Here is a 26,657-nt window from a genome sequence, read left to right as displayed (position 1 = left end):
CAGGCCCGGGAGGCCCACATCTCTGTGAGAAGAACGCCCATGTCCAGCCCAGTCTTCAGCATCCTACCAAACCGTCCAATGGGAAGGCTGGCTCTGATCTTGCCACACCTCCCCCAGCCTGGATGTGCCTGGCATTCCTACCTGAGTGCCTTCCAGCTGTCCTTCTCCATGTGGTTCTCAGGCCCTTCGCTTTCAAAGGAGGCGATGAAGAGAGCTGTGGAATGGAGGTCCCCTGAGAGCCAGCATCCCCGCAGGTGGGTTATAACAAGCTTCCCCCTCCAAGTCAACGCGAGGCCCAGGAAAATGGGACTAGGAACTCTAACCGAACCCTGACTGTTTCCAAGGGCCACCTTAAGAGGTCAGTGGGCCCGGGTGGGTATGAGAGTAATTGCTGTGTACCTGGGGAAATGGGTACTTGGGGAGGCAGTGTGCTATCAAAGAGATAGCCTTACCTTCTTCGCTGTAGATGGGCGCCGTGAGCAGGTAACTCTGAATCTTCTTGTCCTTCTCGAAAGGACACTCTACCTGTGTCCATGTCATGAACTCATGGATCTGTCTGGAAATTTCCCAAAATTTCTAAGGGACAAAAATACCAACAGGATGTTCTAACTGTCCCCTGAAAGAACTTAAAGCCAACTATCAGAGCCAGAGATATGGCTCCCTTATCTGTCTACTGCCTTTGTTATTAGTCCCAGCAGAAGGAAGAGGACAGTGCCAGCCTGGCTGACACCATGGCAGCTTGTACAACATCAGAGATGGCAGAGGTCCCTGAGACCACTCTGCCTTGCCCTTTGCATAGGCCATCAGGCTGCAGCCGGGACCTAGAAGACTCCAACCTGAGCCATCCCCTAGCCATACCTGGCACAGGGCACCAGCAGGAGAAGCTTCTTCTTACGACGGCATTGGTATGGATGCACAGGACCCAAGTACCTTACTTAACGTACCTTACACTTCCCCAGGTACCTCCTGTTCTGCTCCTTCCCATGGCTAGCTACCCTCACCTCAGCCCACCAGGCTGGTTCCTCACTTCCTCTGGAATTCTGCTCAAGTCCCTTCTTACCTAAGTCCCTCTTTACCCCCAAGTCCCTAGGGATGGCTGCTCCTCTGCACCTTAGTAGAGTCGGCACTGGTACCAGGACCCTGTGGCAATAAGCTCCGAGATCTGCTATTCCCCCCCCCCCAAAAAAAAAGACAGGAGCTGCACCTCAAACCTTAAGGCTGAAGAGCAGCCCTAACCCACCTGGTGCACCGAGCACAGAAGAACCTTCTAGACCTCAGGCAAGGCCTGGACACCAGCCCCTGCTACAAAGCCACTGCCTGGTAGCTGTAGTAGCACAGGAAGGCTATGCCTACCCCACCCATGCTGGGACCTCAAGGGGCCGGGCTCACTTTGAAGTTAATATGCCCATTAGGCAGGTGGTTGGTGTGGATTTTGTGCAGAAAGTAGATGTCCTTCACAAAGAGATTGAACACGGGGATGACAATCTTCTCACGACTGCTGTTGGCTGTCTGGGACCTCTGTGTCGCCCCCTGCAGGGCTGTACGATAGTTGCAGAAGTTGCTGGAGGGGTCCATGTGATGCTGCAGGCACAGAGAAGACAGAGTGAGCCCCTCAAACCGGTGCGGGAGACCCCTCTGTAGAGTATGAGGTGACAAGTGGAGAAGGCCTGGGGACCCAGCAATCGACATGAGGGGGGAAGGCCAGAAGTAGCCCTCAGCCCCCAGGCCTTGGGTGGCCACACAGGAGGGTCACAACCCTGCTTGCCCAGCCGGTTCTGTGTTCCTTCCATTAGAGCAGTGCTTTTCAACCTGTGGGTCACGACCACTTTAGGGGGTCAAAGACCCTTTCACAGGGGTTGCATAAGACCCTCAGAAGAAAACAGATATTTACATTGCAAATCACAACAGTAGCAAAATTACAGTTATGAAGTAGCAACGGAAATAGTTTTATGTCTGGGGGGTCACCGCAGCACAAGGAAGTGTATTAAAGGTCACAGCACTAGGAAGGTTGAGAACCGATGCTTTAAAGCCTGCCTTTGCTCTACTACACAATGGACACCGCTCCATGAGGCACAAAGATTAAGCTGCCTAAACACAAAGTAGACTCTGACCAAGTGCATCTATGTAGAGCTTCAGATGACTTGTCAGCCAGCCTCCGGGGACTGAGGTGGCCCAGGGTCAGGAGAGGCTGGCTGCTCAGTGGTCAGTGTCACTTGGGTGTCACTCTCACTCTTCGGGGCTCTGACTCCACCCAAAGCAACGAGGCCAAGGAGAGTTCAAGTGCCCACCACCGCCAAGGCCGGACCCAGGAAAGGCGCCGCCCCCTGCTGCTGAGGACCCTCTGGACAACACGAGATGAGAGAGGATCGGATGCCAGTACCTCCAAGACATCAAACTTGGCTGTCTTGACTTTGGACCAGGTTTTCTTCAGCCGTGCCACCGGACTGAGGTTCATGCCGGCTGGAGGGACATGGAGCAGAGGTCAGGGCATGGAGAAGCAGGTGGCACAAGCAAGCCCACCTGTACCTAGACACTCACATATGATGGCCATCATGGAGTTGAAGTTCCCGATGTTGAAGCATTCTCTGGCCACATCAATGAAGAACTCCAGCATGCGGGTCCGGTGTTTCTTCTTTACCACCTGGAAACAGTGAGTCTGCCTCGGCGTGGAGCCACCGAGGGATCACTGGGCAATGATTCAGGGAGTGCCTCGGACGGACTTAACTGCCCCGGACCTACGGCTGCATCTCCGGAGGCTAGTTCTATGTCTTAGCACTGCTGCATCCTCACCCACAAAAGGAATGATGTCACCTGCCTCAAAGGCCGAGGAAGATGAAACCCACTGTAATTGGCTTTAGCTCTGGGTACAGGCAGAGCACTCCAGGGATAGGGTCGTTTTGTAAAAGAACCATTGTTGTATGTGCGCTTCTGCTGGCAGGGGCAGGCTGAGGTCCTGGCAGTGGGCACCATGTGTATTTCCTTGAGACTGAGGGTAGGAGTCAGTCAGCCTTGCAGAGATGGTGGGCGGGGCCATCTTACCCAGATCCGCTTTGGTACAAACTTACCCGGCACACCTCTGTAGCCACCAGCATGCTCAAGCAGTTGAACCAGTTGTCATAGGCCTCTAGACTGTAGGTCTTAGTCATGTCTCCTCGGCACTAGAGGGACAAAGCATATCATAGGGAGCCCTGGGGACACTGCTTGGACAAGTCTGTCATTGTGGCTGGTGAGGTCCCAAGGTCAAGGCATGACCTGGTCCATGCCTGCCTGTTCCTTAGCTGTTCTGACAGGCTAACCCACCAGTTCAATGACACAGCACTCTGTAGTCACCACTAACCCCCATGAAAGGCCACAGCCACACCTATTGGGTGGCATGATTCAGCAGCCAAAGTGCATACCACATACTTAAGTGAGAGCTGCACCCAACCTGTGTGTGTGTGAGCAGGGGTGCAAATGCCAGACTCAACTAGGCCAACTACCAGCCATAGCTCCTAGATTGCGCCCACTCACCCTGTGATTGTCCAAGGAGTCCATGTGGCTGATGATCTGCATCAGGTCCTCAGGGCGGATGCTGCTGACCCTCTCCTTCGGCAGGGGACAAGGAGAGAGAGGGTCAGAGCTTCAGGGGACTGTGAAAGAGACTGCAGGAGCAGAAAGCCTGCCCGGGGCAGACACTATCTCCTCCCAGGCCTCTCCTGTATCCTGGGGCCACCACAGGCCAGTGTAACTGTCCCCCTCCTCCTCATACAAGGATGCTACACTCTTACAGACCCAACACCAGGCATAGACATACCCATTGCTCTAGTAGATGCACAGCTAGACTATGGCAGTAGTATCACAGCCCAGACTGACCAGCAGGGAGGTATCCTTACAGCACTGTGTTTAAGCAATGCACGTGTGGCCCAACCCCACCCTATACCATGCAACAGAGCATGCAGCAGTACTGACCAGTTCGACGTGAGTCAGCTGCTGGGCCAGCACCAGGGGGTCACTGCACACGCCCAGGATGTCTTTCTGGGCGGCTGGTGGCTTGGCCTTAAGGATAGGCCCTTTGTCCACAACTGGTGACCGGAGCTTCTCCCGAAGCTCCTGGAGCTGGCTTCGGGCAGCCAGGGACAGCAGCAAGCTTTGTATCATTTGGGCAATGGCTTTCTTCACTGTGCCGTTCTCCTGTGGGGGTGAGGGGCTTCATCAAGGAGCTGAGTGCATTGGCAGCACGGCCACCGCCACAGAGAGCCCCGCCTCAGTTATGTCTGACCTTCAGTTCCCATCCTATCGAAGCCTGCATGTACCTTAGGCCCCTTGATGGCAACGTGGGCTACAGAGTGACTCCCAGGGACTGCAGGGACTTAGTGGACTGTCCTGCTAGGGGAGGAGCAGAAGGTAGGGCTAGGGCTTGGTTTGTGGGTCTGAAAAGAACTTTCCCAGAGGTTGCCAGCACAGCTCTCACTCCCTGCCTCCATAGCGGGATGAACTCAGAAGGCGCCAGAAAGGGTTTTGTCCCTAGGCAGGGTGTCCCTAGGCTCACTGGTTTCAGGAGTCTCTTCCCAGGCTTCTCCACCCGGCAAACAGGAGCTGCTAAACAAAGGGTTCTCCATCCTGGGGAGAGGCCCTACAACTCCTCAGCTCTGTCTCTACCAAGACCAAGACATCTGGGAGCCAGGAAGAGCAGACTGGGTCCTAGAATTGCCCATAGATTCCCACCCAGATGTGCGGATGCTGAAGGCCAGGGTGGAGTCAGGCAACTATAATGCAGGTCTATCTAGCCCATTGCTGACCCGCTAAGTCTGTGGGTGCTACCCTCTTGGAGGAAAGGGGACACATATGAGGATATTCTTGTAAAGATATCCCACACTCACACCAAAAATAACCCAAGAAGCCTGGCAAATGACCAAGGGAGGACCTCACCTCATCACACTGAGTGACACGGTGTGCGATGGCCTTCAGCTCAGCCATGGCCTTTTCATCCTGGAAGTCATAAGGGAAGGCCTCTGTCCACTCCTTCAACAACTGCACAATCTTGGTAGAGAAGGACTTCAGTTTGGCCTGGGGCAGTGGGGGATATGTAAGACTCCCAAGTCAGAAGGAACCATAGGAGGCAATGGCACAAGTTACCCTTTGCCTTAGGGCCATGCCCCTCCCCAAGGCCTGTGCTGGGCATGCCTTCCCTGTATGCACCCACGGTTTTGCCAGAGCCACACTACAATATGTGGCTGTCATTTGTTATTTCTCTGATTCACCTTTAAGAAACAAAACGCACCACTACCATGACAGATGAGTTCTGCTTGCTATATAGTACAACATTAGCCATAAAAATGCACACAACCAAGGAGAATCACATTAGATGCAGAACGGCTCTGCCCCTCTCTAAGTACTGGGAGGAGGTCCTGCCCTGAGCAGAAGCCAAGGGGGACCTTACATCCAGCACTGAGATGGAGGGTGGTGCTGGTGGGCTGGACAAGGCTGATTATTCTGTTCAAAGTGTCTGTGTACCCTCTTCCCCAGGGAGGAGACCAGAGAGTGCCCACACTGGACAACACCCCTGGCACACCCAGGCCCACGTTGTCTTATCATCACCACTGTCCAAAACAACCCATAGTATTGGCTTCAAGTTCCCTATTGCTATTAGGCCTCGCTCTCCTCAGCCCCAGCTGCAGACTCTAGGCTGCACATTCCAGACTATGACAAGACTGATGGGGTATAGTGTGTCCCATAAACCTCCAGCAGAAAAAGGCTGGGCCACAGGGCATGGATCAGACTGCTCTCTGATACAGACCTGCCAGCTCCCGCACAACAAACACACCACCCTTTCTGCTATACCAGACCCTGAATGGGCATCAGAGTGATGGTGGCTTCCTGATGATCAGTGTCTCAATCCAGAAGGGCCAAACAGTCCTACTGTGATTACTGAATGTTCCCATGTGGGTAGTTACTATCCTGAGGACATAACCACCTGATGCCCACAGAGATGGCAGTGACTAAGACCCCCTCTGGTGTTTTTGTTATAAGACCTCATTTCATGGAATCGGGTACTGACAAGGAGGCCAGGTATCTACGGGGCCCGCCCCAGGAGGGTGCAAGCAGCCATTAGTCCCAGCAGCTTGGAAAGGTTCTTAGCTCTAGGTTACACCTTTAGACCTGAGGAGCCACTCCTCCAGGCTGCAGTAGGACCAAGCTGCTCTGCCCACACTGGGCTCCGGGCTGATCCATACCATGCCCTGCCCACTTTCTCTATTTGCTGCCTCTCCCCAAGCTAGGAGACAGAGGTCCATCATCCCTTTGGTGGCTTACCTTCTCAGGCCCAGCCTCTAGCTGTTGCCTCTGCTCCAGGCAGATCTGCCCTACTCGAGCCAGGAGGTCATGAGGGGGCATGAAGACTCGAGAACTCAGGAGAAACGTGAAGATGTATGTCCTCTGAAGGAAGGAGGGGGCGAATGATAATTAGATTGCTTCTGCAGGCATGCTCAATTGCGCTTGGCCTGGCCTCTCCCAGGCCATCACTCTGTCCCCTTTGCTCACATGGTTTCCTTTTGCTTGCACAACTCTGCTTCTTTCTACTTCTATGTCTACACACGTAGGAGACTCAGCTCTTCTGGAATTCTCCACTACTCTCTGTCCTACTCCAAGATGGGGATTCCCCGGGTTCATGATGTCTGGTCCAAGCCAGACTGAAAGACTTAGGTGACACAGCCTGTGGCCAATGGTTCTCATAGCTTGTGTCCCATGGGTCAGTTGCTGTAGGATCTTCATAGACGCATTCCTGTCTGTGGGCAGGTGGGTTGGGATCCTCTGTGGGCCTCTAACCCACTTGGGCATTGGTCCATTCCCATTTGGTTGGTATAGGTTGGACTGTCTAGGTCCTTAGGCCCCAACTCCAAGCCCATAAGATGGGAATTTACTGGCTCTAGCCTGAGGCCAGCTGGGCTCAGTCAGCAGGGAGTACAGCAGCCTGAAGCAGCACATGCTCATGCCATGGGGGCATGCAAGGCTACTCGAGGGACACTGGGTGTTCCTCTGACCCTGTAACCTTCTTGTGACCTGTCCCAGGCTGTCCCAGGCATGGCTGCACAGGTACCCAAGCAACAGGTAAGACTCTCAGGGTCCAGCTTTCAGGCAGATGACTCAGACATGTAAGGAAAGCATAGTGTGGTCACACCAGGGGCTCCTAGCCATCTCCAAGGAGTGGGGATCTTGTGGTGTGTTTTCATGGTATGCATGTGTTCAGCATGTACCTGGGGACAGAAGATCAGGCACTCTGAAGAGCAGCTAATGCACTGTGAGACTCCCACCTCTACTTCCTGACCTGCTACGCCCTTCCTGGGAACCTGTAGGGTGAGCATCCCAGAGCATCCTAAGAACGGGGCGACAGCATGCTGAGATCCTCCCTTGGTTTGGCACAAGATCATGGCTCCATAGCATAGTCAGGGTTGAGGGGCTGTGGCCCTAGCCCAGGCTGCTTCAGGACCTAGGATTCCTCCTCCCAGTCTCTGTCCCAGTCTCGCAGCAGCCATTTCTGTACCGCCATCAGCCCTAAAGAGTCTCTGACAGGGCTTACAAGACAGATGGAAAGAAGGACAGGGAAGGTTTGTCTTCACAGAGTCCAGAGAGGGTGAGGATGGCCTTGCAGGTGGAGAAGTCAAGCTGGCCCTTCAGAGGCAAGTAGAGGGGCTGGAGAGATGGCCCAGCAGAGCCCTGGCTGCTCTTCCAGAGGACCCATGTTCAATTCCCAGCACCTACCTGGCAGCCCCTAACTGTCTCTAACTCCAGTATCAGGAGTTCCAGACACGCACAGGCAAAATTCCCATATATATACAAAATGTTAAAAAGGTAACTGGGCATAGCAGCACACGCCTTTAGTCCCAGCACTCAGGAGGCAGAGGCAGGTAGATCTCTGTGGGTTTGAGGCCAGCCTGGTCTACATAGTGAGTTCCAGGACAGCCAGACTCACATAATGAGACCCTGTCTCAAGAAACCAAAAACAGAAAAGGCAATGAGGGAACAGCCATTCCACCTACTGTGTATCTGACCACCAGGAGCCTGAGTGTCTGCCCTGGGACAGATGGACAGGGGCTGCTCAGCTGGGACTAGCCTGCAGAACCCCTCTTGCTAAGAGATGTCACCCATCAGAGGTGGAAGGAAAGCCAGACATGATGAGACACTGTCTTCTCTGTTCCCAGAATGCTCGACGTCACCTCAAATTGGTGAGGAAGAAGGCTTTGAACTATTGATATCAGGGAAAGGGCTTTGGCGTTCACATGCCTCAGAGAAGGGTGGGTCTTCTTCCTTTGCAACTCCTGCTTCGGCTCAGGGTTGGGCTCTAGGAAGTAGTCTGGCCTACCAGGTCACAGGACCCCCATGCTGGCCTTACCCTTCAAACTTTCTTCCTACAGGGTAGGCCCTTTGTATATCTCTGCCTCCTCTGTGCCCTCCTTCATGTTCCCCTGCTTGGGAGCAGCAGAGAAGTCACTGTCTTCCTCTCGATGAGACCTTCGTTGCAGAGCAGGTGATGAAGGCCCAAGAGGCAGGGTTAGTCCTGCTGCTCTCTCAAACTCTACAGCCCATCTGGGAGTCCCTCTCCTCCTAGAAGCAGCCTTCCTTGGATCCCAGGGTAACCCTCCCTGTTACTTGCCACACAGCTCCCCCAGAACCAAGCCACTCACATCAGGATAATAGTCCACCGTTGGGACCAGATGCTCCATCAGGGCCTCCAAAGATCCAGAAGTGAGGCGTCCATCTTGGAAAATGAGGTCCCTGGAGCCGCTGCTGGCCCCACCTCTTTCCCCCATGCTGGGCTGCACCTGTCTGTTACAGTTGGGCCCAAGGATGCTCGAGAAGACCACAGATGTCTGGGGCATAGCTTCCTGGGGAAGAAGAACAAGGGTGAGCGCTCTGTCCTAGGTGGCTGGCAGCCTATACACATCTATCCAGTCTAAGTGCACGCATGGCTGACTGGAAGCCCCAAGGAGAGGTTGTTGGGCAGCTTGGTGGTCTCCCAGGCTCTGCAGATCTGACGAGAATTCTTTTAACACCCACTCTGTGCACACCATATCTCACTCCAGGGACCCTGACTCAGTGTAGATTCCCTGAGTCCTAATCATGGGCCTCCTGAGATTATATCCAGGAGGAGAATAAACTCTAGAGCAAGTACAGGGAGCCTGTGGTCAAAACAGCCTGAGTGATGAAGTGTGAATGATGGATGTGGCTTGACTGTTGGTCGTTAGCTATACAACGCCTGAGGATAACCAAGGAGTATCCTTAGGGCAGCAGATGCCAACTTCTGGGGTTGATGCATGGTGAGGCTAAAGGATTAGTAGGGACAGTGGTCTGAGGACTGGGCTAATTCATGTGTGCCAGGGTACCACATGCTGCTGCTGCTGCTGCTGCTGCTGTGCGGCTGCTAGAGCTGGCAATCTGCTCTGAGAGGGCAGCTAAGGGATATTGCAAGAGAGGATTGTGGAAGCTGATTGTCTGGTTTTGCTGGAACACTGGGAGGGCTTGTCTGGTCGAGTAGCAGCAGAGAGGAGGGGAATGGAACTGACCTTGGATATTGTAAAGAACTATCAAGCCTGAGCCTTTTACCAGCACAACACAGAGCAACAGACAGGGCCTGGGGAAACGCCTGGAACTTGATTTTGGACATGTGAAAGACAGTGATGCAGGCAGGGCAGCATCCTGGTGGGATTGCTGTGTCCTTGGACTGCTTGCTATGGATGGCCTGCCCTATGAGACCCCTACCTCACAAGCAGCTAAGTCTCTGCTGAGGCAGTGGCAAATCAAAAGCCTCCTGAACTTCATTCTCCCAGCTGCCTCAAGTAGCCAGCTGTGACGGTTTGAATGAAAATGGCCTCCATGGGCTCATATGTTTGAATACTCGAACCCCATATGGTGGAACTGTCTGGTGAGGACTAGGAGGCGTGGCCTTGTTAGAGGAGGAGTGTCACTGGGAGTGGGCTTTGAGATTTCGAAAGCCCACACCATTCCCAGTTAGCTTTCTTTGCCTTGCGGTTGAATCTCAGCATGTGAGCTCTCAACTGCTCCATGTCTGTCTGCCTGCTGCCAAGCTCCTCACCATGGCAGTCATGGACTCCCCCTCTGAAACCGTAAGCCTCACATAAACTCTTCTGTAAGTTGCCTTGGTCATGGTGTCTTATCATAGCAATAGACTAGTATTAGACACACCAGCCAACTAGAGATCGGGACAGGGCAGTATTTGCCTGGGAGGTGCTTGTGAAACCTGATCCTGAGTGCCTATCCTCCCCACGTCCACTAGATGGTGCTATCTATACTGCTAGCCTCTTGTCTCATCCCCCGGGAGCAGGTGGGCACAGGGCACTGGCAGCTGTGGGCAGATGGAGGAGTCAAACCATCCAGCCATAACGGAAACTACAGGCAGAACCTGCAGAGTTTGGGGGTGTGGCTTCCCTCCAGCACAGCACCCACCTCACAGGCCCAAAGCCTTCCCTTAATCAGAGAAGCCTCATGCTGAGAGGGAACCTGTTCAGAAAGCATATTTCCCCTGGCTCTGTGACCCTTGAATAGTCCAAACACAGGGCTTAGCGCCAGCAGTGTGAACCCACCACACGGCAGAGCCACACCTGCCTCAGTTTCTCCACTATGCAAAACAGATGATAACCATCACTGCTGATTTTCATTAAACTATTGGCTTTACAAAGGGCTACCGCCCCCCCCACACACACACACAACACTGTATGGCAATGACCTCTCCCAAGGGGTGGTAAGAAGTAGGCAAAGACCCCAGCTTACCTGGAAACCTAAGGAATTCTTGGGGGCAAAAATGTTTTGCCACACACGAGTGCAGGAACTCGAGCAAAGGGGAGAAGCCCACGAGAATGCACCCCTTAAAGTTCAGGCAGTCAGCTGCCCCATGGCTGGGGGCCTCACATGTTAGGGGCACATTATTTTCTGGCCTAGCCTGCCTCTACTGCATCAGAAACAGAGAAGGGGAGGGGAGGAAAGCACGTGGGACTAGGAAGATTAAGTCAGGGGAGGAATAGAAGATGAGAGAGAGAGAAAGAAAGAGAGAGAGAGAGAACATAAAAGAGGGAACCGTTATAAGATTGAAGAGAAAACTGAACCTAAACAAATGTCCAGAGACCTACAAGAGTGACTCCAACTAACAGTTTCAGCAACAGTGGAAAGGCTACCATAAGTGCCCTTCCCTGATAATGAGATCTGAGACTAACTTATCCACCATCATGGAGCCCTCACCTAGTACCTGTTGGTAACAGAAGCAAGCACCCACAACTAAACAGAGCTGAACTAGAATCCAGATGCAGAGAGGGAGGACAAGACCAGGCAGCAGAAACACACAGAGACAGCTGACCTGAACAAGGAGCAGCTAACGGGCCCCCAGACTGATAGCTGGGAATCCAGCATGGGACTGACTCAGACCCCCTGAACATGGGTCTCAGCTAGAAGGACTGAGCAGCCTAAGGGACCGCAGACAGTGGAACCAGGATGTATTCCTGGTGCACAAAAGGACCTTGCGGGCACATACCCCATGGAGGGATACTGCCTTAACCTAGAGACAGGAGAGAAGTCCTAGTCCCTACATGTGGAGTTGGGGTGGGTGGGAGGGGAGGGTGGTGGGAGGGCATGTGAGGGTGGGGAGACAGGGAAAGAGGAAGGGAGGGAGGGAGGTGGAGGGAACTGCGATTGATATGTAAAATAAAACTTAAAAAAAAAGAAACACAGGGCAAGCTACATGTTGTATCCCAGTAAGCTTGCCAGGGACCCCAGGGTCAAGTCTGTGAACCCTGACTTGAGAAAAGCCTTCAGTTTTCAGATCACAGAACTGAGGCCAACGGAGCTAGCATGCGGTAAAGAAATCCTAAGATCTCCAAGTGCAGCCGGACGGCTCCTCCAGGAAGTCTGCCTGCCTTCTTCCCCATGAGGCCAGGATAGGCTGGATGTTGGCTTTTTTAGCTCTACAGAGGCTGCAGGGGCTTGGGGCCGGAGGTGTTATTGAGGGTGGGGCTTAGGGTGGTATAAGCTCTACCTCCCCCCTCACCCACGCGGCTCCCGTTGCGTCCCCTGTGGCAAGGTTCCTGCCGGGGGAACCAGAGCTGAGGCCTGGGTCTCCATATACTGTGAGTCCTCTGTTACAGAGGCCACAGTGAGATTGCTGCCTTTAAAGAGAGAAGCCTGAGGAACTGGTAGGAGTCCCTGGAGCACCCACAGTTCCCAAAGGGATGAGACATCCAGCGCTGGGAATCTGAAGTCTGAAGGAATTGCTTGGGGAAAACACATCGAAGAAGCTAATACTCAACTTCGTAAATGACTGTAAGGGGTGGCACCAAGTCGTCTCATTTATTCTGCACTGTCATACCACTCTTCCCTAAATGCTCAAGTCACAGCCACAGGATCCCACAGACAAGTGAAGGAGGCCAGGATGCAGCGACAGTAAATGCAGGAGGGATCCTCAGCTTTTGGGAGCCTCGGGGCAGAGGAAGCGCGCTTCTGGGTCTGCTAGTAAGTCAAAGATCCCCTTACAGGATGCCTGCACCAAGCCCCCATCACCTGCATCACAGCTGTCAGTGATTGGGATCACTAGCGGGTCAATGACACCAATGACACACCGAGCCCGCCCATCCTGCATGGATTCTCTATAACGGCAAGCAGGGTCCTCCACAGCAGCAAGGGCACCTGATCTGTGGGCTGAATCTGTCTCTGATCAAGACACAAGGGTGACTTTTGTGTGGGTGAACAGAAGGTCTCTACCCCCTGCACATTCTAGCCTCCAATGCCTTGGGCCAGCTAAGTGAGGTTCCTGCCATGGTGGCAATAACTAGCACTGTGCAGGAGCTGTCACACCATTTGGGGGCAAGCTTGGCCCAGGCATTTCCTGGGGGTTTCCTGGTACAAATGAGTATCAGTAAGTTCCTAGCTGCATCCAGACCCTGTGAGGCTGAAGCCATTAACGAGGGCCCAAGAAGCCCACAGGCCAATCAGAGGGATCCTAGATAGCCCTGGACTGGGCTGGCCTCTGAAGCTCACCTTTGCCTCTACCCCTAGTCCAAAGAAGTCAGCTTGGGCCACACTGCAGTCCCCATATGCATAGGGAACAGACTGTACCCAGCTGTCTTTACCATTCCTCACCCCTTCTCCATTCGAGCAAGAAAACAAGCACCTCCTAATTACAGACCTAATCAACCCAGTAAAGCAAGCGCCTCGTAGCCAGACAGAGCAAGTGACTCACTGTCTCCTTGCAGACAGCCCTTGAAAGCTTCTTGATTCCCACATAAGCCAGGTGGTGTGAGGGCAGGTCCTAGGATCCAGGCTGCAAGTCTACTGGAAGGCTCGCTCCTGCCCAGAGGTGAGAGAACTGTTCCCATGCCTGGGTTACCTGGCTCTGTGGAACAACCACTGGGGTGTCCTCCTAGCCTGAAAGGAATTGAAGTTGCGGGAGCAGACCATACCCACTACCCACTGCCTTCAGAGCCGCAGAGACCTTCAGTCTGGGGTGGGCATGGAGGGCTGCCTGGCAGAGGTGAACCTGAGAACCCTTTGCTAGCCACTGAAATGGATGAGTTTCAGGATAGCCAAAGTGATCACGTCTAGGGACTCCCTTCACTACAGCCTTACCCTTCCCTCGAGGCTCAGCCACGGTGCCCACTCAGCATCCTTCTGTTTCTGATCAGGAAGTGGTCCCTGGGCCTTGCTGCCAGACTCAGCTGTCCCTCCCGGGACCAGCACAGATGGCACATGCCTAGGGTGTCCCCACCTACGCCCATCCGGGCCCCATTTCCCTACGTCCTCTCCCATGACCACAGGTCCTATGGCCAGGACGTGGGAGACAGCTTGGGATGTGGGTTCAAGAATATGCCCTGTCTCCATATCTGTGATAAAGCTTCTAGGCTTCTCTGAGCCTATTCCCTCAGCCGTAACCAGGTGGGTTTCTCATCCCTCCTCCCTGGAAGGCTAAGATAGACGAAAACTGATATGTCTGCATTCCTGGAGCAGTCAGATATGACCATGTGACTTGTGATGTACCCTGTTCAGTGGTTGTTCCTGATTCTGACCATGGCTGCTAACCGGAGGCTGCAGAGCCCTCAGCACACACCACAGCTCTTGCCCAGGTGTGGTGGCACAAGCAGCCCCATTCTGGTGACGTACATCTGGGCTGCGGAGGTGACACCTTGCAACTTTTACACCTGTGTGCACATTTCAATCTGCGGGTGGGGGCATAGAGACCGGTAAGAAAATTCCACCCCCTCACTCAACTACTCAAACACTTCACAGAGCTCTGCCAAAGACATGGTGTGGTGTGCGAACACATTCCTCTATCTCTCCCCTGGGACCACACTCCCCCCACCCCATGAAGTGTTCACACATAGGCTTCCACTTCAGCTCTGATCTCTGGGGAATCTGGGCCCAGAGGAGAGCAGTCATTGCTTTGTTTCTGTGCCCCTTCAACATCCAGAATATGCTCATGTTGACAGCTCCAAAGCGTCAGGACAGAGGGGTGAGGAGCCCCACACCTAGCCAAGAGCCAGCTTCCCTCTTGGCAAGCCTCAGGACCACACCTGCAGACTGCAACATGGACACCTGACTGTAGGAAACGTAGTAGGGGGTAGCATGGAGGACGGCTTCAAACTCAGAACAAGCATGTGGAGACATGAGCCAGGTGGGCTGCAGAACAGAAAATGGTAATGGCCCCAGATGTGGAGATACCTAGCGCAAGCGTGTGCTGGGGTTCGGCCCCAGCACAGCACATCAGCAGCGGGCACCCTGAGAGAGGACAAGGGCAAGATTCGGCAGGTGGCCATGAAGAAGGCCCCCTGTGCCAGTCTCCGCAGAGTTTAGTGTCACTTTGCGCATAGGGAGCATAGAAAGTGCTGGCTCTTGCCACTGGTGTCCTGGCTACCTTCCCTGCCCGTCGGCTGATAAAAGGCCTGAGAAAGGGCTTTTTTGGCTTGCAGTCGGAGCACACAATCCATCATGGCAGGGAATGGCCGCAGGAGCTTGAAGCAACAGGTCACATCACATCCACAGCAGAGAGGCAGAGCTTGCAGAATACTGCCCCCACTTACGGACTCTAGATGCGATGCGCTAAGCCTCTGCCCCCACCCTGCAGCCCTGGGACTGAGAAGAGATGCGGCTATGGAGAGAGGGTCCAGACCAGCGGCGCTGCCTGATAGCACTCTACAGGCTGTGGGGCATCTTCACGACCACTCCTGTACTTGTCCAGGCCTGGGCCATTGCTCTGTGCCTCTCCTGCTTCCGGTGCTGGGGTGCCCAGGCAGGGCAAGAGCTAGTGGAGAAGCTGGGTGCAGTTTGGTCTGTCAGTGGTCTCAGTAAAGACTCAGCCCCTTGCTGCCAACAGTCAGCCTAGTTGGACCCCAGTATGGGATAGATGCTGACTATAGAGCAGGGTCAAGTCACTGTGCTACCCACGAGCAGCTGCTGGCCTCACACCCGTCCTGGAGCCTGCACCCAATCCTGTGGCTGCACCCACGCTTTGGGCATATTGTCAGGAAACACACCCCCATCATTTTCCTGTCAGTCTCTAAACTTGATGCCTCAGAGGCCTAGAGCAAGGCATGGGGGAGGGGAGGGTCCCAATTGGTCAGCTGGGACAGAAGGCTTATCCTTCAGGATCTCGAGGGGAACAGTGAAGCATGTTCCTGTTACCAGATTCAGAAAAGAAATTCACTAAAGAAATATACAGTGTATAAGGTGAGAGACATAAAAAGATAGTTTCGGGTTGGTAATGTAAAGTTAAGGTAGAAAGTGAATTTCAACCTTTTGGACTCACCAAGATAGGACAGATAATTGAATATTTCCTCCGAATTTGTCATTTGCTAAAAGACTAGACATTGTTGATGTATTTATTGCCCTATATGTTATAGTTATTGTATTTACTGTATATAGTTTTTATTATATTAGTTATAACCTTATTTTAGACAGAAAAGGGGAAATGTGATATTTTGTTTGTGCACTAACAAATAAAGCTTGCCTGAGGATCAAAGGGCAGAGCTAGCCATTGGTTAACCACAGCAGTCTGTGCAGACAGACAGGAAGTGATATGGCTGGGTAGAGAGAGAAATATAAAGTGGGAGGAGGCAGGAGCTCAGCCCCTTTCAGGCGGAGTTGGCGAGGTAAGGTGTGGCTGTGGCTGCTCCTTTGTCTCTCTGGCCTTTCAGCATTTACCCCTATATCTGACTCTGGGTTTTTATTATTAAGACCAATTAGAACTCATGCTGCATGTTCCAATGGACAGATCTGGATCCTCAGACTTCTGAGGTCCAGCTGCCTGCTCCTGGCACCAGCTCTCTAGGGCATGTTCCTACCCAAGGAAGAGGCTGGGGTCAGCAGTATTTGTCTTCCCAGTACACCTGACCCAAAGTGAATACAAAGTGTAACTCTCCATCCCAGAGACACCAAGGGGACAGCTTGGATGGCAGCACAGAGGGACAGCTGGCTATCAGGCTGACCAACCCCTTCCCAGCAGAGAATAAGATAACACCTTAAGAAAGGGACAATCTCATGCACAGCTGGGAAGCAAAGAGCTTCTGGGGCAGGATTGCCAAGCACAGAATTACAGGGCCCTCCCCAGATTCTAAGAAATTTCTAAGAAATGTGAAAGTAGCTTTTGCCTAATCTTGTTGAACTTTAAATGTCTGTTATTAGAAATTAGAGGAAGCCATGAGCTAGGCATTGGTGTAACTTGACTCACATAAGTGTGATCCTCCTATAATGCGGAATGCTCCTTTCTCAGATGAGGACACCAGGTCCTGGTCCCCAGGACTTGCATGCAACTGCTCAGGCTGGCAGTGATGTGCAGGTAAGCCTAGATCTGCCTCCCTGGCCAGCCCTCCAACATCCCCTCTAAGTGTCGTAACAGGAACAAGACCTCCTCAAGAGCATGAAGGCCCAGATGAAGGCTGACCCTCTGCCCAGATGGATGAGTGGGCAAATGTATATTCCTGTAGCAATGGTTTTAGAGGCTCAGGCGCTCCCAGAAGGTTGTCCATGGGCCCCAAGACTTCTGAAAAACTAGGACAAAAAATGGCCCTGAGGGTGCATTTTGCATAAGGACCCAGGGTTCTGTCAGAAGGTGCAGGGGAGGCATCAGCCAGCTCCTTGCCTCTGCCAGTTTGGGGAGGGGGTCTGCTTGCTGAGCAGTGCCAGGCTTCTATTTTTTAACCTACTCAACAAAAACGGAGACTATTTTTAGCTCAGCAAGCTGCAGGACATCACAATTAGCAACTGAAAATTACACATCCTGCCTGTCTCTCCTCTGCTGGCTGGGCAGGGGTGCTCCAAGATGGAGCTAGGGCCCAGCCCTGTGCCCCTACCTTCAAGGGCACAAAGCCAAAAGGGCAGAGTCAGACACCACAACCGAGTCTATGTTGGCTGCTTGGACTTAGGTAGAGGCCACATGAGCCCAGCTCTGCCAGTGACCCTACAAAATGGCTCCTAATCAGTCTTCCCAGAAATCATTTGCACTGGGCTGGGGCAGTGAGTGAGGTACCAGAGCTTTTACTCCTTGCTCATTAATGAAATGTGTGTTTGGATGCTCACGGCATACACAGCCAGCTTCCTGGTGCCAGTACAAACCTTTCTGTAAGCCTTCAGTGGGCCAGAGAATTTGCATCAGAGGTTTTGGGTCCCTGTCACATCTCCCGGAAGGCTGCCCTCGGGTTGTTGACAGGGCCACCACTCTCTAGACTACAGAGATTCTAAATTGTAACTAGGGGGAAGCACAAGGCTTGGTGTGTTGGGTGAGGCAAGGAGCACAGCTCCCCTACAGACTCTGCCACTCCGCCTTGAAGGGAGAGGCAAAAGAGCCAGGCATCTCCTGGTTTGGAAACTACTGGGCACTCACTGGGGGCAGTCATCCCCCAGCAAGCACACACCCTTCCCCACCTTCTGTCTATCTTTAGGGTCAGTGCCTTCTTGCCAACAGGAGGCAAAAATGAACCTTACACTGCTGGGCAGTGGTGGGGCACACCTTTAATCCCAGCACTTGGGAGACAGAAGCAGGTGGATCTCAGTGAAAAAGAGAGAGAGAGAGAGAGAGAGAGAGAGAGAGAGAGAGAGAGAACCTCATACCTCCTCTCCAGCCAAAGTTCCCCCAGGACAGTGCAGAGGCAGGGACCTCCCCATCATCTCACCTGGCCCTCTTCGTCATCTACTACTTCCTGACTGGGTTCACAAACCAGAAAAATTGGAGAAAGGAGACACTGGTCGCCATCGCCCCAGCCTCTCCCTCAATAAGATAGGATCTTGCCGGGCATTGATGGTGCATGCCTCTAATTCCCCGCACTCAGGAAGAGGCAGGCGGATCTCTGTAAGTTGGAGGCCAGCCTGGTCTACAGAGCAAGTTCCAGGACAACCTCAAAAGCAATACATGGAAACCCTGCTTCAAACAAAACAAAACAAGACAAAAGATAGGATCTTATAGGTCCTAACTGCTGGAGCCACACACAGCATATGGGCAAGGCTTACAAGTACAGCCTGGATCTGAGCTGGCTAGGAGAAATCAAACACACCATTCTGCAGAGAGACAGAACCTGCTCTGTGACATGTGACAGTGAATTGAAGCACCTGGCTGTTTTGACAAGCAGGACACAGACATGGCTGCCATGCTACACAGACTGAGAGCTGATAGTCACTTCTCCCGGCCACACCTCTGGGCCCTTCTTAACACCATGCGTGTAAGGCAGCCTGTTGGCCTATGGGGCAGATGTAGACACAGAGGTTGCCTCCAATTCCAGGCAGGTGGATCCCTTGACCTGTTATACACTCTGTCCCAGGCACGGGGGCTCAGACTGGCTGTGACCTAGGGTGACCACTTGGTTCCTGATCATATTAGGGGTATAGAAATAGCATACCTCCTTCTCTGCACATAGGCCCCTCAAACTGTCACCTTCTCACTTTGACACCCTGTGGTCTCTACAGCAAGGAAGTTCTTGGGAGAACAAGGCTGTCCCTCAATCCAGTGACTGGGCTGTGGGAGCTCCAAGTCCAAGGGACATGGGATAAGGCAATGGACCAGACATTGGTCTCCACGTAAGCCAAGCTTCAAGAAGTCATGTTCACAATGCCATAAAGAAAAGTGACATTAGGGGCTGGTGAGATGGCTTAGCAGGTAAAGGCACTTGTGCCAAGCCCAAAGATCTGAGTTTCATCAGTTTGATCCCTGGGACCCACACCGTAGAAATAGAGAACAGACTCTTGCTAGTGTCTGACCTCTGCATACATGCCGTAACACATGAGCCCCACACGTGCACACACACAAAAATAAATATCATTCATTTAGGAATAAAAGGTTACATTTGCCTTCATGTGCTCTTAGGACAGGCCAGGGCCTGGCGCAGGGTAGCAGGCTGGGTTCCTACAAGGAGGCGGCTGCCATGGGAACCTGAGTGCCAACCGCAGCACCTCCTCCGGTGCCTTCTCCACACAGGCAGGGCCTGAGCACACCCTGATAATTAAAGCTGTTACAGTCCCATGGTTTGTTTTCCCTTCCGAAACCCTTTCTATTACCATATGTACTATGAATTAACTAGAGGAATCTTGCCATCGCCACACTCCTAACCATGTATTCTGCTACGTCAGAGATTCCTCCTTGCTTTCCACTCCCCCACTTGCTCTTTTAGTCCATCAGCTTCTTCTGGTGGCTGCTCGGGGGACAGAATGTCATTGTCCACAAATGACTACCCCATTATTAAGGTTTGAGAGGCGTGGGGTGGGAGCAGGTGGGATTTCAGAGAATCCCTGGCCTTTCCCGGCAGGCAGGGAGGCTGCAAGCTTGCCTCCCACTGACCCAGGGCTTGGGCAGTTGCAGCTCGTGGCCTCTGACTTTATCCCTTCTTCAGCTGGGTCTGTAGGGTTTAACTGCCTCCCCTGCATGCAGTTTGGCTTCCGGGTCTTGGCCTTTTAGAGCCAAACTGGCCACAGACATGGACAACATGGGTATCTTAACAACTGGTTGTTCTCTCTCTAGGATTTTTCCCAGAGCTAAGGAAGAGGGGGAGAAACGGTGTGGCAAGCCATTCTTACCGGGTCCTCTTTCCTAAACAGTGTCCCCTGAGGGATGCTGGAATAGGGTGCCCTGCTGCTGGTCAGCGCCTAGTGTGGTGGCCAGGCCTCTTGCCTGGATGCTATAGGAGGATGCCTGTGCACACTACTGACAGCTTGGTCCAGGCCACAGCCCTACACAGGGATCATGGCATAAGAGGCAACAAGCTGGCTGGGTCCGAGGTGAGAGTCCTAGGGAAGCTGGGCCAGAAGGATGGATGGGATGAGGATGGGATGGTAGGGCCAGTGCTTCTGGGAGCTGTCAGCCACCCTCCATGGCTGCCTGTGAATGCTGAATATAGAAGAGAAACAGGGGTCCTTTCAATTTTAAATGACACATAATTAGACTGAGGAAAGTTTTTTTTTCCCCCTTTGTGTTCAAAAACAAATCATTCCACTCACTTGAGTTTTCATCTTGGCAGGTGTCCAGAGACACATCCCTGAGACCCATATGGCTTGGGAACAAGGAGCGTTCTGTGTGTCAGTGAGTGGGAAAGGTCCGCCAGGCCCTAGTTCAGTGGCTATAGACCCTGAAACATGTCCAGAACACATGTCTAAGTGTCCCCATGCTGCATACACAGTAGCATTCCTGTGTGTCCAGGCCCTGGGGGGGGGTCTGTCTGAGGCTGGTGGCACAGCCACCTCTGCCCGTCCCTAGGGCAGCTGGCATCACTACACCCTGTTTTCCAGGGGGGAAAAAAAAGCACAAATGTCCAAAGGGCTGAAGCCATCAACCCAGGACTTACAGCTCATAGGTGATGCCAGGGTGTCTAAGACCTGTGAGTGTGACCACCATCATCAGGGACCCCTCACCTGGCCAACAGTTAGGGACTCTTGGAAAGGGCGGGGCAGCCTGAGGTGAAAGCAAGATGAAGTGGGCGGTTCCCGGGAGACCAAACCAGGTTGGACAGCCCTCACAGAAATTCTAAATAAAACGTGATTATGGCAAAGGAAACCGAAGGAAGGATTTGCCAAAAGGTGAATAAATAGATTTAATTGAAGGGAGTAGAACTTCTTAAAGGCCCAGGGCTGAAGCAGGAGAGTCATGAGTTCCAGGTCAGCCTGGGCCACACAGTAAGACTCAAGTCACACAACAACACCACTTTCCCGGGACCGGGGTGGAGGTATGGCTCCGTGGCCAGTACTTCCCTAGATGTACATGGCCCTGGATAGGGAGGGAGAGATCTCCACCCTCTGAAAATTCTAATAAACAAAAGGATGGGAAGATGGAGGAAGGGGGAGGAGTGGGAAGAAGCTCTAACTCCACTATGTCACCTTAAATGATCTAGAGCACTTTGAACTGGAATCTTTCTAGAAAATACAAATAACCAAAGGAGACTAACCACGTTTAGAATGAATAGGCCAATAGCTGCAGAACACATTAGTAAGTCGACAGCCAACTGAACCTCAGGAGGAAACGAGACCAGGTCCTGGCTGGGAGTTTCTAAAATGAAGAGTTTTGTGTGATATTTAAACTACGTGGAGCCAGATGTGGTGATGCAAGCTTTTAATCCCAATAGTCTAGAGGCAGAGGCAGGTAGATCTCTGTGAGTTCAAGGCCAGCCTGACCTACACTGTAAGTCCAGAACAATAAGGACTAAATAGAGAGACAATTTCTAAAAAAAAAAATAAAAAAGGAAGGAAGGGAGGGAGGAAAGAAAAGAAAAGAGAAAAGCAAGGCTAAATAAATAAACTACTTCAGCTACATACCATACAGAAAAGCTTTGCTGTTCATCGTATGAAGCTAATATAGCGAAGACCTCCAGATGTGACCAACATCTGTAGAATGGAAGTGTGAAACGCCCATAAATAGAGGTGAAAAATACACCAGGAAACAGCACAAATCGATAAATGAACTCAGTAACATTTTAAAACACAACAGAGCCTGACCCAGCAGGACTTATTCAGGAAGGTAAACCAACACCTTAACACGCTCAGGAGGCAAGACAGCTGATGGCTGTGCTAGCTGAACCACCCAGATGTAATGGAACTGCACATCTGTTCTCACTGAGTCCATCACCAGTGAATGCAGGATTGGGCAATGACAAGTGGCTGCATGCATTACAGGGCCAATGGCAGACTTAGGGGAACACTGCAGTCCTCAGTGCAGAGAGGGCAGAGCAGGGATGACCCACCCACCGCCACAAGAAAATGTTGCTTTGGATCTTTTGAGAAACAAAACTAAAAATCAAAATTAGAAGGCACATTAGAATGGAGAAGTGATTCTTCCTTATGGAGATAATATTAATTTCTTTGTTTTAGGAAACTAACTTAAGAATTTATTCAAGATAAAACCAGAGAACACCTCTAATCCCAGCACTCAGAAGCAGAGGCAGCTGGATCTCTGAGTTCAAGGCCAACCTAGTCTACAGAGTGAGTTCCTGGACAATGAGGGCTACACAGAGAAATCCTGAAAAACCAAGAACAAATTAAAGATAAAAATAACGAGTTTGGTGATCAGTTTTCTAGTATATATTCATTAAAAATCAAGAGCTTGCCCATTTCCAGTTCCCCTGAGTGCAGGTCTTCTCTCTCCTTCTCTCTCTCTCTCTCTCTCTCTCTCTCTCTCTCTCTCTCTCTCTCTCTCTCTCTCACACACACACACACACACACACACACACACACACAAAGTAGGACAGGTACCCGATGCCCTTCTAGCGGCAGTGGGATGAGGGTGGTATGTATATTGGCATGATTCTGTGTTACAGTTTGTCTTTAAGTAACTATGTTTGTTTGTATGTACATCTGGGTTTACCTCTGTGTGTACCTATGTGTCTGTATATCTGTCCCTGGCTGTATGTCTCTCTGTATCTATCTCCATGCCTCTGGTGCATCTCTCTGTGTATCTAGGAATATGTATCTGTGTCTGTGTCCTGGTTTGTATATTTCTGTGTCTTTGTGTATCGATCTCTATGTAACTATGTATGTGTATATTTCTCTTTATCTGTGCATCATTGTCTGTATATTATGAGTCTGTGTCTGTCTGCCATCTGCATACTGCTATGTGTCTCCCTCTGTTTATCTATCTATATACCTCTGTGTGTGTCCTGTGTGCTTATCTCTGTGCTTGTGTATCTCTGTGCATGTGTCTTTGTGTATCTACATGTGTGTTTCTCTCTTGTCTCTATTCATGTGTGTATCTGTGTTTTTCTCTTGTGTTTCCATATATATATATATATATATATATATATATATATATCACTATATCTGTATGTCTGTATACATATCAGTGTGCACGTGTCTCTTTAACTGTGTGCATCTTTCCCCAGACCTCCCAGTTTCTTCGGGCTCCACAGCTCAGAGACCCACTGTGTCCAGTAGGCCTGCACTGTTACCTGCTCAGCTACCCCTGGACATGGACAGACAGACACACACACATACACACAAAGAGGGGGCACAGAAACATACAAACATAGAGAGAGAGAGAGAGAGAGAGAGAGAGAGATGACCACCCTAGCCCACCTGGCTGGGCTCCAGCCTCCTCTGAATGAGGTTGGCTCCTCCTCTATGGCATATGGTGGGGAGCCAGGGAGGGCATAGGGCTCCTCTTGCTGCAGTTTGTGTCTCGGCAGCCTTGATTTCATCAATCAATAGCTGTCCTTGGGGAGAGAAGCTGAGAGGACCCCATGAGACCCCTCACTGGCAGCCCTACTCTTTGGAGCTTCTCAACCACAGAATTCCTCTGACTCACACTTGCAGGCCCCATGCAGACAGGGGCAGTATTCCAGGCAGTCACACTGACATTTGGGAAATGCCGGAATCCAGTCCCAGCAGGAAGGCACACTGCATCTGGGGCAGGGCTGTTTCCCCAAAGTCTATTAACCAAGAGCCAAGAGGCCACGGGCCAGGGGCCTGCAGAAGTTCCATCTTCTGTCCTCCCCCAGCCCTACATCCTCATACTTCCCCCATCACTCACCCCAGGGTCACTTGGGGTTTTCTAGTGTCCTTAAACAGTTCTGCCTCTGGGCTTCCCTTGCCTGGGGACCTCAGATAGGTCTCAGAGACACAGACAGCCTAGAACCTGATACAGCAGAGGAACCCTGGAATCAGCCAGCTCTGACTCCTGACCTTCTGATTAAACTTAGGCAAGCTTTGAGTTCTCTGGGCCTCAGTTTCTCTGGATGTAAAAGCGGGACACAGGACTAGACCATTTCTACTCCTTGTGTACTCTCCCCCCCCCCACTCAGCTAACGAGCCCATTTGTTTCTCAGACTATGCTGCCGGAGAGACCTCAGTGTCTGCCACCAAAGCAGACTTTGTGACAAATCTCCTCAAAGCTAAGGGTCAGTGCTGGGTGCCAGGGAGGCCCAAGGGTCAGAAGCAAATGCAGGGAGAGGTCGGGGTTTCCTGGAGATGGGTTTTGAGGTGAGTTTCCAGGGATGATCAGGGGTTTCCAGTGAGGACAGGAAAGCGGGGAGACTCCTTATTGTCCCTGCAGTCCAGACAGACCCGGGCTGCCCTGGTCACCCTCAGCAGCTCCTGGAAAGGGTGATACCCAGAGTGTGGACAGCTTCCACAGGCAGACCCTGCACATGCACATGACTCTTTCCCAAGCAGCTCCCGGACTGCCCCTCCCTGTTGTCTCCATGAGTCTTGGGCTTGTGATCCAACAGAGGTGCTGTACCCCTGCTCCTGGACCTGCCAATCTTGGGCTCCAGCACTCACGGGGGCAGCTGACAGGAGAGCTGTGCCCACTTTCTCCCAGCCCTGGGCACCCCAGGGACACCACAACCAAAGGCTGTAATCCTCAGCTGCCTCTGATGAGAAGCACACACACAGGGTCACAGTGGCTTGGGTCCGCAGGATAGGGGCAGCAAGCACAGCTGGAGGGCACGGGGATGGAGCAAGCAAGCCCTTCAAGCAAGCCCTTCAGACTTCCCTGAACTCCAGAACGCACACCCTCCAGCTACATTTCATGCCACCCACACCATCCCTGCAGGATTGTGGAGTTTCTGGTCTCTGCTGAGGCTAATGACCCCTACACCCCAGCCCAGCCCCTAACGCCACAATGCTATCACCTGCAAGGCCTCTTCGTTGTTACATCAAAACACGCTGAATCACCCCTGTCTCATCTACTGTCTCTGTTACTAGAGTCTAGGCTCCCTGATCTGTCTCCTGGATAGTCCTGTTATAGTCATCTCTGTCCTTAGCCCCCATGAAGCATCTAATGATGGCCTAGTGGCCCCAGACATAGGTATCCCTTCTAGGACCATAGGGCCATAGCCTGTCATGCTGGTCTGCAGTACTCCCAAAAGCCCAACCTCGCCCACAGGTGGCTTTCCCACCTGGGCCTGCCCTGCCTTTCTTGGATGCTCCCTTCCCTTCCACTTAGCTCTTCCCTGCTCTTCTCCAGCAGGGTCCCTCTACACAGAACATCTCGGTGGCCTCCCCTGGCCACCCTGCCAAAGACTGGCACAAACATCACCATACACTGTAGTCAGCTCTTGAGCACAAGTGTGCCATGCATCCTTTCCTGGGGAAGCAGGCTGTCATCACCCGTCCTGGAGAGACTGGGTGGGGCACATACATAACCCCCTAGTAGTTAGTAGAATGATGTGTGGCACTGAGCTAGAACACTAAGACGCCACTGCAGGGATGTCTGCTCTCTGTCATATGACCATATCCACCTGCTTCCTTAGCATGGAGTGTGGGGCAGAGCAGAGGCCACCCGGGGTGGATGCCAGTGGAGGAAAAGCACCTGTGCCATGAGCCACTGACACCGAGCGTTTTGTCCCTGCAAAATAACCAGCACCCTCCCTCCTAACGCTCTCCTGGATATACTGATCCTCTCAGAGTCCTCCCTCCTGATGCTCTCCTGGGATGCACTGGTCCTCTCAGAGTCCTCCCTCCTGATGCTCTCCTGGGATACACTGGTCTTCTCAGAGTCCTCCCTCCTGACGCTCTCCTGGGATGCACTGATCCTCTCAGAGTCCTCCCTCCTGACGCTCTCCTGGGATGCACTGACCCTCTCAGAGTCCTCCCTCCTGACGCTCTCCTGGGATGCACTGACCCTCTTGGAGTCCTCCCTCCTGACGCTCTCCTGGGATGCACTGGTCCTCTGCATTCATCTCCCATCCTTATCACCATGTAACATCCCCTGCTTTTTATCTACAACAGTGGTTCTCCACCTTCCTAATGCTGCGACCCTTTAATACAGTTCCTCATGTTGCAGTGACCCTCAACCATAAAATTATCTCGTTGCTACCTCATAACTGGAATTTTGCTACTGTTATGAAGCATAGCACAAATTGCTGATATTCGGGGTATCTGAGTTGTGACCCCTGTGAAAGGGTCATTTGACCCTAAGGGATCGCGACCCACAGGTTGAGAACCACTGACTTAGTGAAACCCAATGAGCTCCATGAGAATAAGGACTGAGGCCTGCTTAGCTCCCAGAAAACCGAAGTGCCAGCACACAGTAGGTGCTTAATGAATGTGTGTTAGATATCCTGCATCTTCAGTCCATTAGTGCTGGCTCCCTAGTCCCACTCTCCCACATCACTACTGGTCTGCATTGGGCCGGGTCTAGCCTCCCCCAAGCTAAGGAGCCCTGAAACACTATATTATCATAGTGCACCTGAATCTCCCTGACCATCATGGCTTCTACG

General features: G+C 52.2%; 1 protein-coding gene across 4 annotated transcripts in view; it reads right to left on the bottom strand.

Annotated features, from left to right (window-relative positions):
- Nucleotides 1–26,657, bottom strand: part of Rasgef1a (RasGEF domain family member 1A) — an 82,347-nt gene that overhangs the window by 1,690 nt on the left and 54,000 nt on the right. For all 4 annotated transcript variants that reach the window (XM_051203636.1, XM_051203638.1, XM_051203637.1 and 1 more), the window contains exons 2-12: nucleotides 8,661–8,861; nucleotides 6,292–6,414; nucleotides 4,909–5,046; nucleotides 3,949–4,170; nucleotides 3,511–3,585; nucleotides 3,066–3,158; nucleotides 2,539–2,641; nucleotides 2,381–2,460; nucleotides 1,390–1,581; nucleotides 453–576; nucleotides 142–214 (exon numbers count right to left, since the gene is read on the bottom strand). In XM_051203636.1, coding sequence (XP_051059593.1) covers nucleotides 142–214; nucleotides 453–576; nucleotides 1,390–1,581; nucleotides 2,381–2,460; nucleotides 2,539–2,641; nucleotides 3,066–3,158; nucleotides 3,511–3,585; nucleotides 3,949–4,170; nucleotides 4,909–5,046; nucleotides 6,292–6,414; nucleotides 8,661–8,855 — 1,418 coding nt within the window. In that variant the 5' untranslated portion in view covers nucleotides 8,856–8,861. The remainder of the gene's footprint in view (nucleotides 1–141; nucleotides 215–452; nucleotides 577–1,389; nucleotides 1,582–2,380; nucleotides 2,461–2,538; nucleotides 2,642–3,065; nucleotides 3,159–3,510; nucleotides 3,586–3,948; nucleotides 4,171–4,908; nucleotides 5,047–6,291; nucleotides 6,415–8,660; nucleotides 8,862–26,657) is intronic.

The sequence above is a fragment of the Phodopus roborovskii genome, unplaced genomic scaffold (assembly GCF_943737965.1).
Source record: "Phodopus roborovskii unplaced genomic scaffold, PHOROB, whole genome shotgun sequence".
In the NCBI taxonomy this organism is placed as follows: domain Eukaryota; kingdom Metazoa; phylum Chordata; class Mammalia; order Rodentia; family Cricetidae; genus Phodopus; species Phodopus roborovskii.
The sequence above is the reverse complement of the archived record's forward strand: the minus strand, read 5'-3'. Positions and strand labels throughout refer to the sequence as shown.